The sequence below is a fragment of the Brienomyrus brachyistius genome, chromosome 20, assembly GCF_023856365.1.
Source record: "Brienomyrus brachyistius isolate T26 chromosome 20, BBRACH_0.4, whole genome shotgun sequence".
In the NCBI taxonomy this organism is placed as follows: Eukaryota; Metazoa; Chordata; class Actinopteri; order Osteoglossiformes; family Mormyridae; genus Brienomyrus; species Brienomyrus brachyistius.
In genome coordinates, this window is record NC_064552.1 from 10,417,296 (window position 1) to 10,438,349 (window position 21,054).

The 21,054-nt window shown below is 41.3% G+C and overlaps 1 protein-coding gene across 1 annotated transcript in view; it reads right to left on the minus strand.

Annotated features, from left to right (window-relative positions):
• Window positions 1–9,891: 9,891 nt before the first annotated feature.
• The window catches only part of pcdh15b (protocadherin-related 15b), a 224,201-nt gene continuing 213,038 nt past the window's right edge, over window positions 9,892–21,054 (minus strand). The window contains exons 35-39 of the mRNA XM_048987517.1: window positions 14,417–14,438; window positions 13,952–13,990; window positions 13,776–13,849; window positions 12,511–12,640; window positions 9,892–12,029 (exon numbers count right to left, since the gene is read on the minus strand). Coding sequence (XP_048843474.1) covers window positions 10,461–12,029; window positions 12,511–12,640; window positions 13,776–13,849; window positions 13,952–13,990; window positions 14,417–14,438 — 1,834 coding nt within the window. The 3' untranslated portion in view covers window positions 9,892–10,460. The remainder of the gene's footprint in view (window positions 12,030–12,510; window positions 12,641–13,775; window positions 13,850–13,951; window positions 13,991–14,416; window positions 14,439–21,054) is intronic.

A 21,054-nucleotide genomic window follows, 5' to 3' on the forward strand; every position in this document is an offset into this window, starting at 1 on the left:
CAAGAGACCTTGAGATGCTTGCCTGGCATCGCCGAAAGGGCTTTTCAGTGTGCTGGTGCTGTGGTCTGGAGTGTGACGGAAGGTACGATGGAAACTCACATTTTAAACGAATCGGACTCATCGGTCTTTTTTTTCCCTCGCCGTAATTTATATGTGCCATTCGAGTGTAAACCAGAAAAGCGAAATACTACCTTCATCGCAAGGAAACCAAATGTTTGGCAGCTGTACTTGAAAAAAAAATGTATGATTACATTAACATGTACGCCAAATTGAGGGGCCCGGAATGAAATATAAGACCTGACTTTCAAAAGTCATACATTGTACCTGCTTTAAAAGAAGTGTTTGCTGGCTGTATGTCACGTTTAGAATTTTTTGTAGCCCTTTAAAACAGCGGCAAAAGCCTTCGCAAAGGTGACAGAACATCTGCGATTTCGAAAAACCCGAAACCCACTGTCGCATTCCAAGTCACTGTAGCAACATTCAAATTTGAGGTCATTTACACATTATCACATTATTGCATAAGAGCCGTATGAGTAGCTTAAGTAATGAGGACTACAGAAATAGAAAAATGTCTCACACACTTCCTGTGCGCCATTTGTCAACCTGGACTGGCCACAAACTTTTACACACGCCCTCACAAATCTCCTCTCGGCACCAAGCCACACAGTGTCTGAGGGGTTGCTTGTAATAATACAATAGAGGTTCATGCAGGGGGGGGGGTTATTGTTCCCATCCAAGACCAGGTTAAAAGTATATAAATAAAAATGACAAATGTAGGATGACTGGATTTTTGCAGTCACAAAACTGGTGACAGCGTAATGCTCACGTTACGTCCCCGCTAGAGTGCCGGTGGACGTGTCGCGGTATCGATGGCATACAGTCTGATGTCTGAGACTCTGCTGCGTGATGCACCCCTTCATTAGAAAAGCCAGACTGCTGAGTTTCTACTTTTCCACACACCCTACATTTCAGGAATAATGAAACTCCTGGGTGGGATGTCATTGAGAAAGAGTTACTTTACTAAGTTTGTGTGTCAGTTAAACCTTAATTTGGGTTCAAACAGATCAAGTACATCTCTGAAATAACAACTTACACCATGCATGGAGATTATAAAGTGCAGCAAACATACAACATATAGTTTAGCAAACCAAAAAGGATTTCATTTAAAACGGCATATTTATAAATGGCACATAAAAATAAAGTCGGCATTACAGGTTTGCGAATGCCAAGGAGAAAACTTCCCTTATATTAACATTTCCTGAGATTACTAACATATATTTCTTATAGTGTAAACAAATATCTTGAAAGATATGTATAAATATGAATGGGGTGCATGAGGCACTGCTGGCTGAAAATGTACCAAAATTGTTTCATCATCTACCAAAGAAGAAAAGAACAGAAGATGTTTGGATTTAAGTGACACAATAATGCACTTGTGCTTATATAAAATTCTCCTGAAAATTTCCTGAAACATGTATAATTTTATTATTATTATTATTATTATTATTATTAAGGACTTTTTCTTGCTCGTGTTTTCAAAGTCTTCAACATAAAACAATAACTTGCAGGGGTTTATCTAATAAAAATAATCTAATGACAATAATCACATTCAATTTATCATCAGTTTGGTGCTGAAGGCACGGCTGATATTGCGTAGTATAATTGCTTTTGAAATAGCTTAGTGAACACAGACTGGCACGGAAATTAAGTGACTTACACGATGTCGAGTATCACATAGCGGCTACCTGCAGTTGTGAATATATGTGGCTCAGTGGGCAAAGCTTCAGTGTCTCTGCTCAGACGATTGCTTGGTTCAGTTTTGCTCTCAGCACATCTGCAGGTCCTTAAGCAAGGTCCTTAACCCTTAGCTTTCAGGGCGCTGCTATAGGTGGCTGCCCTTTGCAAGTGGGGTAGGCAAGAAGAGAATTTCCCCATGGAGATCAATCGAGGATCGATTATTATATGGAAAAAGAACTATATGATGTTGTAGTTAAAAATACCATTGTATCGCAGACTGAATATGTAAATAAAATGAAAAACCATCAAACATGCTAGTTTAATGTTTCAATATACAGTAAAAATAAACTGCCTCTTACTCATTAAACAGTGAAGTACAAAATAAATGAGTATTGCATAACGGTAGCATACTTCTCACTAGAGGGCACTGGTGTACATAAAAATTTACTGGTCCAGGAACAGAGACTTGTGGAACAGTCCATGCAGTAAAATTACAAACTGCTAGTTATGTTAATAAATAATTTTAGGACATATAACATAATGGGTCTTTCACCATTTTGGGTGGTTAATGAATGTGCTTCGTTTGTTGTGAAGCTGTCAGATCAAAGGAAAACAGCTCATGAGTGAAACTGGAATGTTTGCCTCCTAAATGGGATGTGGGACGCGTGCTTCGAGGACAGTTAGTGTAGCATAAGAAACAAACACATCTGCTGACTTACAGCACTGCCATTCAGTCGTCTTCCTGCGAAGCTTATGCAGACTTTCTTACCAACCAGTATCAACAACTCAATTATGCTTAATTGAGCAGATAATTGTTCTGCTCCACATGAGAAAGAAGAAAAAAAAAAAACAACTTAAGAAATATTTACTGCTTCAGATGATTTGCGAAAGACCTGACAGGTTGTGTTTACTAAAATAAGGCCTTGACTCTTTTCCCAAAGCAAAAAACAGGCAGTTTCGGTAAAGTAGCAAGACAGTGTGCATTACAGACATATGGTATATCAGTTGATTTAGATGTGTCCAAGCTTGCAGAGGTACACCATAATTTTAGACTATACATTTTTCACATGACATTATAGAATGTATTTCTAGCTAATACCACATGCACATGAAACACAGTCTGGATTTCTGAATCACAACATGAATAAAGCCATTGTGAATTAAAGGTGTGACCTTAAGCCCTCTCTACTGTAATGTTGTCATTAAAAAAGAAACTGAATATAACATCTGCATAACTCCAGACCAGACAGCTTTTGGATGTCACAACTATGACATTCGGCGGATCATTAATCTTCTTGTTTTTTGTTTTCTTGGGCTCGTGCGTTGAACCCTGCTCTTAAAACCCCGCTTTCTATGAGATTAACGATTCCATTAACTCCGGAAAAAAAAACACACAACGCCAAGTACCTCTGTAATCAAGTGATCTCCTTTATAATACCGCATCTCTGAGCAGACGTTTAATGTAAGCAGCCACGTCGTAATCCCGTCATATTTACAGCAGGAAAGATTTATCTGAATGCGTCTTATTTCTTCACGTGATTTACTCTTAACATAGCAGTTACATTCACGAACATACAATTCAAATAACCAAAACGTGAGGAATGTAGACAGTTGAAACTGTTACTATACTGTGCACCACATCATTGTGTACCAAATATTGTACATTGTATACAAAAACACAAAATATCCCGCTGTGTAGATGTTTCATGCACAGATTGCTGAGTCTAGATGGCATTACTTAAATCAAGCAAATGAAAAGTTTTGGAAATCAATGAAATGTACAGTATGTAAATACTTTTAATTGGTTTATCTTAGTATCTTCTACAAAAATATCCAAGTTAACCGCTTTACTCATATTTCTACATGAGACCTATTGTAGTATTTATACTGAATTTGTCAGTAATGGGAATGAGGTGAAAATGTTTCAGAATTGATGATATTTAAGAATCTGGGCTGGGTAACCACAGTTAATTACTTCACAGGGGCCCTTAAATATGTAAAATTATGAAATTCATTGGGTGGAGGGGGGTGTCATATTTTGCCAGAGGGCACAGAATATCTAGCTACGAGTTGTCGAGTTGTATGTAAAAGTTTTTGCATATAAAACACACACACACACACACACACACACACACACACACACACACACACACACATATATATAAATATATATATACACTTACCACATGTTCCACCACAATGTAGTTTACCCCATAGAAATGAATGGAGAGCCCCCACAAAGATATAATTACAAACCTTTGTGTGTGTGTATGTATGTATCGTTAAGTACATCTCTGTAAAGTTACTTTTGATTATGAATAAAAACATGCATTGGCTGACATGAATATGGGACAGGTGATTATTTATCCTAGGGACAGTACCTACATTGCTGTCATTCCATCGCGTTTTCTCCCCCTGCTGGTGAGAGCATTACATACATTACAAAGCATCATTCTCCAAGGGATGATACAGCATTCTTTTCTGTATGCGGTCTTTATATTATCATAACGCCTTATAGTTACAATAGAGACACTGAAAAGGAGAACGTGGTTTTATAATGGCTATAATGAACTTACTCAACCGTACTAATATTACAATGAATATTACAGTTTCATAATAAATACCTGAAAGCATTATGATAAATACAGAAATCCGTTACTGAAAATATAGTTTGCAATGCATAATTAATAGTTTATATAATAATATAGTATCTCAACGTCTCTCCTGTAGTCAGAAAATTTAAAGTGCTAAGTCAGGATACAGAAAAGCTGTATTCATGGTGTTTCGAAAAAGAAAATTAAAAAAATCAATCCACTGGCAAGTAGCAAGCGCCATCTAGTGTTAAAAAAACAAATTAATGTTAAATAAACGTCCATCTCTATCCACAGACAAGTAAATCATTCAAATAAAGACAATTATTTGATTATCTAGAAAAATGAATTTCTTATGTTACTGAATATGAATTTTTGTTAGGGTCAGTAAACTACAGCTAACCTGAAATAGTAACCTTTCCTTTACTAGTGTAAAGGATTATGTAAAAGAAAATGCCATTTTGTTGATAAGATGCAAATTATTTAAATATCAACCGATTCCTGAAGCCATACATGGTGACGTGATTGCTATGTATCTCAGTGTCAAAATAAAATTAAATTAAATCTTTCTGTGTTTAGCAGCTGTATCTTGAAGAATGATTCTGAATTCCAGGCAAAAGAGAAACACAGACCATTCTGATAAGTCTGCGGGAAAATGTTTCACTTAATGCTGCAAATCTATTTATTGGTCGGCTCCTTTCAGTATTTTCATACGGTTTACTGACCCAGAATAACCAGACAGGTGTTTTTGTTTGTAGGAATAAAAATAATTCACAATTTATTTCATGTTATGTTCAATTTTGAATACTGGGGTGACTTAATTGGATGGCACCTCTAAACTGTGCAGAGCACAGTGCCCTGTTTCTCATTTGCTAAAAAAAAAATTACAAGTGACTACAATTATCATGTTATGATAACTCCCCTGTGATGCTGTGCTCGTGACTGCCAGGCCAATGAAACAATCCTGAACAATATTAAACTTTTAAAGTACAATATCTTATAATCCATAATTAATAATCTACCTTGTAGTAGTAAATAAACCATCACAACAAACAAGGTTATAAACCACTGAGCTGTTCTAACAAACCACCCACTTCTCAGGCCACAAACAGGTCACACAAGTAAGATAGCAAACATATTTTATTATTTCGGGACACGGAAAAATGACTGTCAGCTGTGACATTACAGACTGCCATACACTTAGATCCCTCAAACGCAAAAGTTAAATAAATTGAAATCCAATTCCGAGGTTGCAGACTGTCCAACACCATTATGATGTCATTGTACCTGTACGTCTTCAAAGTCACTTTCAAGGATCAAAAACCACTTGAAAATGAATTTGATCGCTGTCGTTTTTTGTTTTTCTCTCTTGCGTGAAAGTCGTTGAAATAAATGTGCAGACACCGCAACATAGTTTAGGTAGGTGAGCATAACTGAAAGAGTACCCAATTTTAATTTATCTAATTAAACTGTCAGAACAAAAAATGCACTCAATAAATTAGCCACACCATACTGACACTCATGACATACCCATACAAAAATGATGTTATGCAAGGAATTGTGCGATCCCGTCAGAAGAAAATATTATGCAAAAAAGAATCAATATCATGGTTTAATTACGTTTGTCAGAAATGCTGTCGTTTATAAATTATGGTGTTTCAGTGAAACCATAGAAGGTACATTAAACACTTATATTTCCAATTTGCCATAATGTACCGCAAGAAACAAAGGCATAGATTTGAGCATGGACAGTGGGGACAGACTGTGGGAGAACCGTGCGATTAGGAGGTCAGGGCTGATTTGGTCCTTACCAGTAGTCATAAAATCGCATATATTTTTGCGGGTGTGTTGTGAGTGTGTCTGCAATAGTCTACTTGGCACGCTGTTCTATGACTACGTGTAAACAGAAGTCGTGATCATTTGTCGTATTCAAGGTAGTCTGGTATAAATATAAGTGAACAAAGATGAAGTCCACTTAAACTGTGGTACCCAGAACTAAGCGGAGAACTGGGACCTGTATCACAAAGCTGGGTATCCTGCTTTGACGCATAACTTGTCGGACTTCATGTACCCTAGTTTAAATGGATCGTCGTTCACTTACATTTAGCCTAAACTACCTATAATACAACAAGTTATGAGACTAACAAGAAATTCTGCTTCGGTAGACTAATAAAGATTCGCCTTCCTAGTCCTGGTTAAACGGCCCCATGTTGGTGTCCAAGCGGCTACACTGGCGGTATGAGCCAGCTGAAGACAAAAACATATCGAGAAATCTCAAAAACGCATCTATCTCACAAACGGAATATTACTCAAAGAAAATTTATTCCGAAGACTCTGCAGAATCCAACGATTCACAACTGGGTAAGGCCTAAACATCTCCAAGTAACCACTCCAGCAATGCAGAAATGACTTACTGAGCAGGTTAGAATTTTAGCTCTCTGCGTATGTTTTTAAGGGTTTCAGAGATCGATACAAAACCGAAGCTAAATTCATACGATAAAAGTTAGTGGTTATCCTCAGCTTGTGCAAAATCTTTAGCGGTTTATTGGTTTAGCGTTATCGAATTAAACTTTCGAGTTAACGGATTAGCTGTTATCCGAAGCTAACTTTTCGGTTAGCTGTGCCGACCACTGGGCCCTACTAAGGTTCAAACCAAACATACGCCCTTGAGAAGAAATTTCTGGAAAATATAAGAGCAAAGTTTACTATATGTTAAGGAACATGTTCACCATTTCCACATAATAATAATAATAATAATAATAATAATAATAAACAATAATAATAATAAACAATAATAATAATGAATCACCTTTTCCCACAAGTATAATTTTAATTACGAAAGATTATCATTAGCTGAAGTTGTCACTGGAACTTTTTTCGGGAAAAAAAGGATACAAAGGTGAATTCTGTCCAAAAATATATTTGTACCGTTTTTAACCCATCGTTAGACACATCTAAAGAACGGTAATCCTTGTATAAATCTTACCCTCCAACATCACCAAGAAGCATTTCTGTCTAAATTTGTCTATGGACAGTAACATGCCTCATAGGACATCACGGTTTTCTTGTGTCAGACCTCCTTGCCAGTCTCGCTACTTTTAGCTTCTGTCCCTTGAAGTACTGTGAACAGCTGAACATCTTCCCGATATTGTGATACTCAAAGACAGGGTCACTCCAACCATTTTCCAGCTCATATCCCTTAGTTTCCTATAAAGGCTCAGTCAGTGACAAGCCAGTCTAGATGACGCTGAAATGCTCAATAGGGAATGTTTTAAACTCCCACGTACGGATCAACATGGGGAAACGCAATAGACACAAATTCAACAAACAACAATGGGCCCCTATCAAACGCACATATCAGTATTGCAGCGTTTGGACCAAGCTTTATGCTTTTATGTTCTCTAATAAATATTCAAAGGAAAAATTAAGCTGGGAGAACAAAGCCAGCGTGTGAATTTGATTCGTTCGTTGGAATTGCAAAAGCAGCCTGATTTAATTTAATAAATATTGGTTTTACTTGATGTGTTTTTCTTCTGTGAGAAACAAATTAGCTTTTATTAATAGTCACTAAAACCAAACATTTTATAAATCACATCACAGTGAAATAAGACATGAATATTAATTTAGCAGTGAGATGTATAGTAAATCCACACGTCTGCATACTTCAACTACTCATTTCCATCATGGATTGTATGATGTGCAGTAGTGTTGATACATTTTTATAAATTGAAGCTGGAATTTAAGTCAGTTAAACGATTAATAAAAGTATGGAAATATTGAAAATGAAACTATACAGGTTGCAGCACCATTAGCTAAATGTAACTTTAATAGTCGCCTTGGTAGGAGGCCAGTGCTTATAGGCGCTACATTTTTCAGTTTGCTTTTAAAAGCAATAAGACTGTAAGACCCCTAGGATTCCTTTTCTGATAGCTAGTTCATATGCCATGTGTGTCTATCTCCAAAACTGCTAAGCTGTAAGCTGTCTCAGATTGCTGCTATTAGTTCTCTTCTGAAAATACATCAAATGTCTGCGCTCACAGAGGAACTGACTGTAATAAGGTTTGTGACAAAATACTTTTACTGTGTAGCAGTGTAGAGTCCCAACACATCTACAAATTTCAATATTCGTAAAATGCTGATGGAAAGAAATCAAGAACGGAATGCAAATAACAAATGAACACCTTCACTGGTGAGGCATTTCCAAAGTAATTAATGCATGTACTGTAGTTCTGCATGTTATCCTAATTTTTATTCAGAGAATTCGGAAGCATCGTGACGGTTTAACATGTATGGCACTAAACCATCATTCCGTCCCTATAAGGGGGCAGGCCGAGGCAGGACTGACAGTGCTCACTGAAATTAATGCACAAGGAAAATTTCATTGTGTTAGCTTAACTTAATCATATTTTGTAATCTGGAGAGATGGTAGAGTACAGCCCATAAAGTTACAGTATAATAGAGGATGGCTCTCTGTTTTCCAAGCTCAGAAAAATCACGCTATAGGTACAAATATCAATTTAAAACTAGACCAAAACAGAATAAGTGACAAATATGGCACGTTGTGACAGAGCAGATATCCAAAATTGAAAATTTAACTGCAAAGTTGCTAAAAGCAATAAAAAATGATAAAAGAAAATAGCTGCAATTTTTGATTTCCGTCCAAAGTAGCCTAAAGAACACTTTTAGCCAATGGACAGAATGTCAGTCCATTACGAGGCAATTTGCATCAATTACCCATATCTAATCCTGACCCTCTGTTTTTACTCTAGAAAGGTCAATAACGCCCCTCCCCCATCGGATTGCTGAAATGAAAAGTAGTAATTCTTCATATCAGTCATTGTGTAATTATGCCGTAAAAAGAAGTCTAATTCTTTTTAAATCGTTTGACAGTTGCGTTTTTGATAGAAACAGTTTCTTTAAGTGTAACTTTAAGAAACCTCATTTGATCAAATTCAGCAGGTTCAAGCGAAGGAAAACAGTCAGTGCAAATGCCACATTGATGGTAATGCAGTGAATCGAGTAACTTTAACGTACTTTAACACAGATGTACAATATAAATATTCTCTCGCTCTTCAATAAAGACAATAGAAATTACATTTCATCATGTAATAAAACCAAAATAAAAATTACAAAAGTCACAGTTTTGTCATTGGTATGTGCAGATTGTTCCACGGCCCCATCCACAGCTCTTCTTCATCTGTGTGCTCGCTGTGTGACTCTGACTCTTTCGCAGTCCCGCTGTCCACGGCGGACTCCTGCTCCTCCGCGCCACGTGCCTCGTCGCCCCTTGCCATCGCTATATTGGATTTTGAGACAATGCTATCAGGTCCTGTAGTGCTGGAGGCTAAGGATCCGCTGGAGGGTCTTGTGTTTAGGTTCTCGTCTGTGGCACCGGAGACCCCCCCGTCCCCAGGACTGTTGAGGGGGAGTTTCTCTTCATGGGTCACTGCCAGCTTATCCAGCTTTTTGAACTGCTTCCCCAACCTTGTGGGTGAGTTCATTTTCAAGTTATTGTGGTGGGCCACTCGGCGGGTCCTGATGATGGAGCCATTCTGAGCGAGGTAGATGTTCCCGTTGATGTTGCTCTGGCTGCTGATATTGGACAGGCGGTTCCTGTGAGATTCTGGGGCACTGTCCTCCCCTGTGGAGCTCGTCTCATACTCTCGGTCCACCACAAGCTTGATGCGCTTCTTTCTCCCGCACTAGAAGAGAGACAATGAGTTAGTTAACACAAGGCTTCTAGAAAAGCAACATGAAATTTGAGGAAACCCCAGTACTCTGTCAGTCCTCTGCCATTTACTACTATTGTGTTTTGAGAGGAAACAGGTTTTGCTTTCATTGCATCAGGCATTTGTGCTTCATTTCATTGCTCATTAAACAAAACAAAGTGCAAAGACCAGCACTGCAATCCAAGAGTATCAGAGACCGAACTCATTGAACCGATCTAACAGGACATTGACTGGGCAAAATCTGAAACAGGAAAGCATGCAGACAGGCATAGCATCACAAGTTGGTGGGATTCACAGCATGTCTGTAGAAAGAGATTAAGACAGGAAATCACACTTAAGCAGGGCCACACCAGCAGATCAGAAATGGGACTGGCCCATCTTACTTAAAGGTTCTGAATGTCAGCTAAAAGGAAGTTGCTGATTCCTCCTCTGAATTTGATGCCTCATTTTCAGTTTCCTCTTCCTGTTCCTCGTTTTCCTCGGGTGACATACTTAAAGAAGGCCGAGTGCTGCCTGATGCCGAAGAGGCAGACACAGGAGAGGCGTAATGACTAGAAACGGAGGTTTTTGTCTTCTGAGAAGAAATCTCCTCCTCTTCGTCAGCTTCACTTATAGGGGACAGTTCGTTGTATTCCTCCAAACTTTCCGGCACGCTGCTACTTGCTTCTGTGCTATACATAGTCCCACTATGGGAGCTTCTGGCTGTTGAGACAGTGGCATCTTCATCATTGTCTTCATCCAATGTTATCTCCTCCTTTTCACTTGGTTCTTCTGTTGCTTCGTCAGATTCTTGACTGAAAGCAGACACGGCCTCAGATGACTTGCTGCTCTTGCCTCTCCCATCAGAGGAGCTTCTGGACGTCCCTGAAGACTTGCTTCTCTTGCTACCTTGTGTGCTTTCAGTGGATCTCTCTGATGATGATCTCCTGGACGTCCCAGTTTCTGAAGAACTCCTTGAAGATTGTGCACTTATCTGAGAACTAGAAGGTTCGCTGGAAGCCGTCTTTGATGTAGATGCTTCGACTTCATTCTCCTCTGAAACTAAAGTTTTATCTTCTTCATCTTCTCCTTCAGAGCCTTCCTCGGTATCTGACTCCTTTTCTTCCTCGGTATCTGACTCCTTTTCAGTCTGAGAATCTTTTTCGGTCTCTGATTCAGCTTCCGATTCTTCATCTGCACCAGACTCTCTCTCGGACTCTGACTCTTCCTTAGATGCTGACTCCTTTTCATCATCAGAAACTTCCTGTTCCTCTTCTGAGTCCACAGTACTCTCATTAGCATCATCTCTATCAGAGTCAAGCTTAAGATAATCCTTGTCTTTAGGAGTACCACTGCTTTTCTCTGACACATCATCCCCTGAGTCCTCTTTCTTACTCTTGTCTTCTGAGCCGCTGTCCTCTTGATCAGTCTCCCCTGTAACACTTATGGAAAGCTTTGACTGCCCTTCTTTGTCTTTGTCACTGGTGGGCTGGGATGTGGACTCATCCTTCTCGCTCTCGGCAGCTGACCTTTCGCTCATGCTACTCTGAGACCTTCTCCGGGTCTGCAGCTTCTTGGTGATGTTGATCCGGTTCAGCACTTTTTGCAGGCGCTTACTTGCCGAGGACTTCTCATCCGACGCCTGAAAATAAGTGCCATCTATGACCACCCCACCATCCCGGGCAGATGCCAGAGTGGCATAATCCCTCCCATCCTTCTTATCTTTGGAAAACATCATTGGGAATATCCGGGCTTTCTTCCATGGAGAGTGACGAGGGGCTAAAGCACCAGATGGCTGGCCAGTGGTTTTGCCCGCGGATAATATTTTGCTGAGTTTCATAACTGATTTTAATCGCTTGGCAGCCTTTGAACTGCCGGGAACGTGCTCATCCCCTGGAAGTTCGGGGGCTGCGGGCGGGCCCCTGAAGGCCACTTTCTGTAGTGGCCGAGGTGGACCTCTGCCTCGCATGGGCCTTCCACCTCGCATGGACACCTGCAGCAGTGACATCACTAAGAGTTATCAAGAAATCTCAAATATCTCGAAGGTGCAGTTTTGAATAAAAACTGTGTCCCCTTATTCAAGTAACTGACAATGCACATTGCTTTCCTGTGGCTCTGCTGAAAAGGTCTAACTTTTTATTAGTGCTGCTACAAAGAAAGCTTTTACAAGATGATTCCACGCAACATCTGATGGGGGCGTAAATGACAAATACGTTTTCAGGGCCGAACAGAATGAAATTAATTGCTTTCAGATTTATGCTTTGCGCTGGTCATTCTTAAAATACAACAGAAAGGAAAATTTTAAACCGTGAAAATGTGTCTCAGTTCATAAACTACTTGTTTCCTTGGAGTTTCATGGTAGCTCACTCTGTCAATAAATACCACAGGTGGACCTATATAAAATATCGTAGGTATAAATGTGTCTGTATTCAGCAATGATTGATGAAAGAAGTTGACTCCGTGGAGGACGCTACCTCTCCCTCAGACCCTTGAGGACTGTAATAGTAGCTGCCGTCATCTTCCATGATCACCTCTCCATACTCATCGTACATTCCCGACGGAGATATCAACTTTCTGCGGCTACCATACTGCGGCAAGTCATACCTGGAATAAAACAATCATTCTGAGGTCAGCAAAACACATTCCAGTGCAGCAGGACTGCCCAGACGCCACCATACTGTATATGTGTGGAGGTCAGGCGATTACAGTAAGACACCTAAGCAGTTAGGAACACCTCCTGCTTAATGACACTGGAACTTGGCAATGGGGGGGCTGTTTTATTGGGGCTAACTGCTACATAGAAGATTTGTCATTGATTAACCAGTGTACAGTATGACTGCAATACATGCTAGAAGGGCAGGTGTAAGTTATGAAAGTCAAACCGTGGTCGGTGACATCTTACTATGGGGCCACTGCTCTCCTAGCACGCAATTCTCGAGAGATTATGAGATTTCAGTTGCTATTCTGGGCTATCCCATAGCTAAGGCCACAGCAAGCCCGTCTCCGGATGACATCATTCCTCACTTTTCCCATTTAAACTCTGTCCCGTACCATAGCAATAGGCTCATTCATTAAAGGTTATGGGGTTCAAATTAATATAACGGGGTCTTCAATTTCATCGAACACAGTTAACAGTTAAAGAATAAAGCTTTTGTGAGAAAAGCACAAAACTGAAATAAATTAAAATAACACCCTGTCAGTTCGCTGAGACTTTTGTAGATTCTCATTAAAAGCTGAAAAGACGCCAGTCAGGGCAATAAACAGCAGTGTGTGGTACCTCTGTCTGGCATTTTATAGTTTGATTCCCTGATTAAAGGCCTTACTATCCTCTAAGAAAATAAGCTTATTGACTAGGTGGCTGTAGGAGAATTGTACGAGCTGAATGAACGCTAAGATCTCTCTTCAGGGCTGCCCAGAACAGTAAAGCCACTAGATTACATTACAGTACATAAACTGCTGAAAGATTACTTTGGTAGCTACTCTGTGAGAAAACCAAACGGCGGCCTCACGTAACCTAAGCCAACAGGAATGAGTCATCGCAATTAGCAAATGTATAGCCGTAAACTCCTCTAGCTTACACAGGGCGAGCAGAGTGCACATTCTACAATTTATAAAAAAAAAAACAGGGAGAAAAAAGTATTTAATAGTTTGGATGCTTTGGTTTGAACAGGCCGGCCAATCTCAAGATTTGAACTCCCTAATCACACGGTACTAGACTTATGTAAATTATCAGACTCACCCGTGTTCGTAATTATAGTAATCCTGAGCGTAATATTCCTGTCCGGGGTCAATGCCGGACTCCATGGAGAGCTCCTGTTGTCAGAGCACAGTGATTACTCAACGACAGGGCGGATTAAGAGGGAACACAGGTAAGGGATGGGCAGGGACCCAAAAACGTTGATAAAGGAAGAGTACCTCTGGTCTAAGAAGTGTTGGCCTCAGCAGTTGCTGCTGCTGACGGAGGTTTGAATAGGAAACAGAAAAGGCGAAAGATGGAAAAAGGAAAAAAAAAAAATTAAAGTTTCATTAAGTTGATATTAGATCTGTACTGATAGCTTAGAGAGACCAGAGCTGAGGTCAAAGTTAGGAAGTCAAGCTCGTGAGACAGCATCACAGGAAGATTTAACGTGAAATGAAGTCCACCCACAGAAAAATAAGTGCAAGGCTTAACATTTTTTAAACATCTATACAGTATAATGGTTTTTATATATTTCTCCATATCGCCGATTATGCAGCACCAACTCAAATTATTCAAATGATTACTTTTTTATATCAAGTCAACAATATAGTAAAAAAAAAGATAAAAAATAAACAGCTTTGCTGTCTTAAAAAAAGACCTCATCCAAATGTAATATATTTTAAGTAAATAAAAATGCTTACTTCTTGATGTCCATAACCTCGCCTGGAAGAAAAGTAAAAAGCACAAGTCATACAGTGTTCAGATAAGCACTTCCAAATTAAACACTGTTTTACTAACACTATCTGAAATTGAATGTCTGTATCAAAAAGTGTTTCCTACTTTTAACTAAAAAGTACAGTCCTGTTTGTGACTTGTCTCTTACCCGCAAAGACACCCAAACGCAACACGTTATTTATAGATTGCTTTGATTTACAGTCTTTGCTCAGCGAAATGCCACAAGAGAGCTGAGTGCTGGAAATGAAGCGATGGGGGTTCTACATCCTAACGGCCATTTAAAAAATTCATTATTTGACAGAAGAATGTACTGAATTTGTCGTCACCGGCAAGGTGAATTACCTTCACAGTTTCAGCCAAAAGGAAGTAACGTGTTTGGGATATAAATGCATAAGAACGAGAGGCAGAAAATGCGGGGATTTTACTGTAATGCGCCTGATTGTATCTGAGGCAGAATGACGACTTGAAAGGCAACAGGCTACGTCGCGTGGCCAAGTAACCTTGTCTCTGAACTGGGAACTTGCTTCAGTTAACCAACAAATACAGCTAATTGAAGAGGAGCAGGTCAAAAGCAACCCAGACAAATGTCTCGACTTCCTTTCAGACGCTCAGGGGAGCGTTGCTGGTATTTAACGAAAAAAAAAAGAGGGACGAGAAGGAAATGCTAGATTAGAGTAGGTTTGATGTGGGTGACAGCCATGAGCCCATTTCACTCTCAGATGTCACTTTGCGTGCCGACTGTGAATTAATATTCTGTGCATGCCGCTGATTATCGGGGGCAAATTACTGCCATTGTTGTCTGATGTGGAAGTAATGAGGAACTTAAATGAAGATTTATCACTTGGTGATAATTTGTGACTTTCAGAAGACTTTGGAGCCCCTCCGCTGCCCCCGTAGTGACGGGGGATGCTGCATGTCTGCAATAGTGGATGCTATAGACCTCGGCAAGCTCCGCGCTCCACAGATCCATGAACAGGCTGTGATAAATAATGCACCGGAATAGACCGGTCCACAATCGAGAAAGGTGACAGATGGTTTCCATGGGCCTGGTCAACTACGACTAATAATACCCAAGACATTCAAGCCAGGGACGCTGATGACACGCTCAGACGGAGAAAGACCTGTATCTAATCACTGATTTAATCACACCATTGGAAAACCTGTTATGTGGAAGCCAACCACAGAAAATATCACAACTGCTGCTGATCCAGGAGTCCTGGCAATAAAAGGAGGCAACACCAAAGTCATCCCTTCACATGAGTTCAAACCACAGCAGACGTCTTTGGGTGAAACAATGGCCTTTAAGATGTACAGAATCCCGCTTCAGCATGTTCATGCGCTTGGAAAATAGTGAGGTAACACACCTGTGCCCGGTTGTCAAACTTCTTCCATGAATCAACCCCCTCGCAAGATCTGTAGACATTTACTTTTTGGTTCTTTTGTCGGTGGTAAAAGTTTTTTTTTTTTTTTTATGTTTACTTTCCAGGTTAAAGGACCTCGTCGTCTCTGTTTGATCAGCCTCATAATCGGCGCGGGGTTTGAAGTGCACTCATTCTCCAGCAATAAGAATGAGAAAGAACGGCAATTGCAAGCTTTCATCCTTCTGAAGTGTAACATCTGGTTTTATCATCTCCCCTAGAGACTAATTGAGCATGTTCTCTCTATCTGCTACCACCACTTTCGGCACAATAAGCACAAATGAAGGAAAGAGAACAGAACTGGGATGTTGAGAGCCTGAACGCCCAGGTGCGACTCCTGTAGACACCGGAGGAGATATAATGAGGGAAAACGAGGCCTGATGAGCCTGTGGCCCAAGCAAAAACAAAAAGTTAGGAGAAACAGAGGCAATCCTGCTAGAATTTCCAGGATGTGACCAGGATTTGAACAAATGCGTCTAACTGTGAAAGCCAGGACCACTGTTGAAGCCCGGAGATTAAACCAAGTGACTATGCATTATGTGCCTTTGAATAGCAGCAGGGTTATGTGCCATTTATTAAACGCAGCCATTAAAGGTGGGATTAGTGAGAAGCATTGTATGAATATAACAAAAAAAATTGGGAGGCTAAAAAAGACAAAAGCCAAATCAGATTTAAGATTGATCAGTCGGCTAATTATCTGTGCCGCAGAGAGACCAGGGATCCTTGGTGCTTGTGAATCTCTGAAGACTAATTTTGCAGAAACGGCTGAATATCATGTTTGTTTCTGTCTTTTTATATCCCTTTTAAATTGGAGAGAAATCCCATTAAAAGAAAATAATGCCATTAAAGGGTGAAATAACTAAACATACAAATGCAAATAAATACATAAATAGCTAAAGCTTTTTCTTTCGAAAGGAATTCAGTTCAGCTAACTCACACGCAGAGGGAAAATAAAAGGAACTGACATATATTAATAGCTACATCCCTACAATTTGACATGGAACTTCGATACTGATAGTTTGTCAGTTTTCACTAAAGAAAATGAACATGATTCAATTAATTAATTGGGGCCACTCGGGCTCCCAAGTCTGACTGAATATGAAGTGAGTTTCCAAAAAATGCTGCATTCAAAAATTTCCAGAGAAAACTTTCGAATCAGTTATGAAATTACAGCATTAAGGATGTGGCAGTTTCTTGAACTGAAGCGTGTATTAACCCAGTTTTACATAATGTGTTTGACTTGAGATCTGCACGAGATCTAAGTCAGCATGTTAGGGATCTCAGTAAGACATGAGATATAGAACAGTAAGCAGAAGACAGAGCATGCAATGCGAGAGAAAGTCAACCTTTATATAAAACTTACAGTTGAGAGGTAACATAACAAAACCACACAATCAGTTCGGTAATATAAATCTAAATGACTAATCTCTTGGGGGAGGGGGGTATAATTACTAAAATAAAACATATTCTTCATGTATTTTAATATTTAAAAATAGCACTATATCCTTATTTATGGTATACTCTGTTAATGTCTAATAATAGTCACTGAATATAAGCCCAAATAACTTACAAACACTCGATTACGACACACTATAAGGAAAACAGAGTGAGATATGTGAAGATTTTTCAAGTCAAAATAAGCAGAGAGATGTAAATGTAAATAAAGAAAACAGTGATGGAGAAGACGATAGATAACAAGCAGTGGAGAATGATTGTCACAGGCCAGCTGACGGAGATGGAAAGTCCATTTCTTCTTCCATAATACAGTTTGGGTGATTTGGCTCAGGCTGAGCTGCCTCGGAAAGGACGGATACCTGTGGCTTTGGAACACTCTTCGACGTGTTCCGCTTCTTGTCTATTTGACTGTACATGTTGGCAATGGATTTCTCTATATCAGCTATGTTCTGGATGTTCCGGAGGATGCCCTTCAGTTTGGGGGCCTTCGCTTCGGTTGGGAAGCGGAGAGGAGGAGGGGTGCATAAAGACAAAGGACGGAGGGAGGACAGAGGCATCAGGACAAAAGGAGAGGCAGAGATGGGGCGTGTAGAGGTAGGAGAAAAGGGAGGAAGGGGTGGTGGAGTAGGCAAATCAGGAGCAGTGGATGGGAGGTGGGGTGGGGGAGGAGGTGTATCAGGGGAGGGGGTGGAGAGGTGGGGCTGGGTAGGAGGTATATCAGGGGAGGGGGTGGAGAGGTGGGGCTGGGCAGGAGGTATATCAGGGGAGGGGGTGGAGAGGTGGGGCTGGGCAGGAGGTATATCAGGGGAGGGGGTGGAGAGGTGGGGCTGGGTAGGAGGTATATCAGGGGAGGGGGTGGAGAGGTGGGGCTGGGTAGGAGGTATATCAGGGGAGGGGGTGGAGAGGTGGGGCTGGGTAGGAGGTATATCAGGGGAGGGGGTGGAGAGGTGGGGCTGGGCAGGAGGTATATCAGGGGAGGGGGTGGAGAGGTGGGGCTGGGCAGGAGGTATATCAGGGGAGGGGGTGGAGAGGTGGGGCTGGGCAGGAGGTATATCAGGGGAGGGGGTGGAGAGGTGGGGCTGGGTAGGAGGTATATCAGGGGAGGGGGTGGAGAGGTGGGGCTGGGCAGGAGGTATATCAGGGGAGGGGGTGGAGAGGTGGGGCTGGGTAGGAGGTATATCAGGCTGGGATCGAGATGGAGAAGATTCCAGATGTTGGGTGACATTCAGGTCGGGAGGGGCAGAAGGAGCAGGTGGAGATGATAGAGGTGGAGGAGAGGAAGGACGTGGAGAAGTGGGAGGAAAAGGAGAAGTGGTAGGAGGGGGAGCAGGAGGAAAAAGAGGGGAAGTGGAAATGATACAGGAAGGAGGGGGAGAAGGGAGCAAAGAGGGAGGTGGAGGAGGAGGGATATCAGGGGGATCAGGAATGATCTCTAAATTAATCTCATATGGCTCCACCATCTTGAGACTTGAACAACTGTAGCTGAACCTGTGCAGGATCGGAGGGGTTGGTTTGTAGCTTGGAGGTGGGGAGTCGTCACTCTGGGTAATGATTAGACAGGGGGGCAGGTCCCTGTTCCGCACACAGCCTGAGGAGCTCAGCCGCGGGGGACGGCGAAGAGCGGAGAGCAAGCTATCAGGGGACAGGCTGGCCCTGGAGTCTGATCCCGGCTGCTTCATGTCCTGCAGGACCTGCTGCTCAAACTGCCTCGCCTGCTCCTTGACAGACAGCTTGGTCTGTCTACTTTTATTACCCGGGACATCAAAGCTGCCCAGCTGATCCTTGCTGTCTCCCATCTCCATTTTCATCAGCTGTGTCTCCCACCGGACCTGGTCTGTGACCACAGGTTGCCCAAGAGTGTCGTACCGCCATGCACCACAACGCTTCCTTGGCAGAGTCCATGAGTTCCCTGATCTAGCCACTGGGAACCGGAGCAAGGCCTCCTTCAAGCTCTTCCTCTGAGGAGAGTGCATGCCCAGTATATCGGACCTCCGTGATGGTCCCATCTCCAAGCCACACAGGACCTCCCCGTCGTAGAGGGGATTCTCGGTGGTCAGCGGGTTCTCGTCAGACAGGAACGTGACGTTACTGCCTGATTTGGGCAGCTTGTTGTGCAGCGTGCCATTGCCGGTGGAGAGCCTGCGTGCGGCAGTGGCTCGCGACGCGAATATGCTAATCAGGCGCTGCCGGTCGGCCTCCTCCAGCGCGTCCCTCCTGCCCCTGCTTTTTCAGAAATGGCAGAACAGAAATAGTCTTGGAAGGTAAGGCAATGGAAAAAGGGAAAAGGAAAAGGATGAACACTCCACACTCATAACCAAGCGTAAGCGAACAACATAATATAAAAGATGCTTCACGAAAGTCTCTATTATTATTGCGGACAGTAAATTATTACTGTTCATCACCACTGGGAGAGCCCTACAGTGTTCGTTCTTAAATTAAAAGCTAAAAATGACATAATAGAGTATATTTGTTAGAAGAGAAAATTCCAGCATAACCGATTCCACTGGGAGAAATTAGTCCTGTTCGGGCTAAATGATCTATACACTTCCCTGAAGCGCTTCATACCACTCGGATAAATACTACAGGGGATACTACAGCCAATAGTGATACAACCGTTATTGTTCTGAACAGGAATGGAATCTGGCACCATCTTTTACTCTGCTTCATTTAGCTACATATAATGTAATGCAGAAACGTATTAGATAATTTGCCGTCTTCTGTGACGCTTTAAAGGGGCCCGCAGGTGCATCCCGGCTCGATATGAAATAAAAACTTACTGACTGGACTGATTGATTTTCTGACAGCATGATCTCAAGACTCTTATTCATGCATAGAGAGCAGAAATATCATTGATTTGACACAGTTTTGCTGTGTTCGCTCAAATTGTAATGAGAGTGGAGTGAATAACTATGGTTTATTGCAAGAGATTCGCTACACTAACAGGAGGGGGCGGGCAAACCACAGAGCATTATGCTCCCTATGGAAAAGCAAATAAAATATTTAAACTCAACTAAAAGCAGCTGTGCAAGCGCTGCATAAAAATATACATATCAGATACCAAATGGGCAGAAGGTAGCAAGGCCACCGCATTTACACTAACTTTTACTACCAACTTTACAAACAAAATTATGTAGCAGGCCTCCAAAAGAAACCTTTCTAAAAGCCAGTAGCCACGGAAGTTTGATGATTACGTAACAGAAGCACCGCAAGAAATCGCTACAACACAGACACACAAAAAATGGTACTTACTGAAGTCTGATCCATGATTAGATATGATTGGATATAACAATAGTAGACACGCATGCATAATGTATTCATTTGATGTATTTTCTTCATCACTTCAAAACCCCATTTGATATGAATTACGTCAAGCCTTAACTTGCGTTTATACAAATAAATAATTACCTGCAACTGAAAAAAGGCAAGTTCGGTATATGTAATGATACAAATGGAAACTGAGTCACTGCGGGTGTTTGTTCGAAATAAGCTACTCGGTTCATTTTCTGTCAGACTCCTACAGTATACAAACCCAGTCATTTGGATTCAGGTTCGCGTTACGCAGCTCTCAATGGGTGATACGGACCTTCATTAGAAGCACTGAAGACATAACTAGATGTTACATTCAGGTAAATTGTTCCCTGTTAACCTCACAAATAACTTCCACTTCACTCACCAAGTTTTACAGCAGCTTGCTGCTTGTAATGTCCTCTCACAGATGTAGTGAACACAGC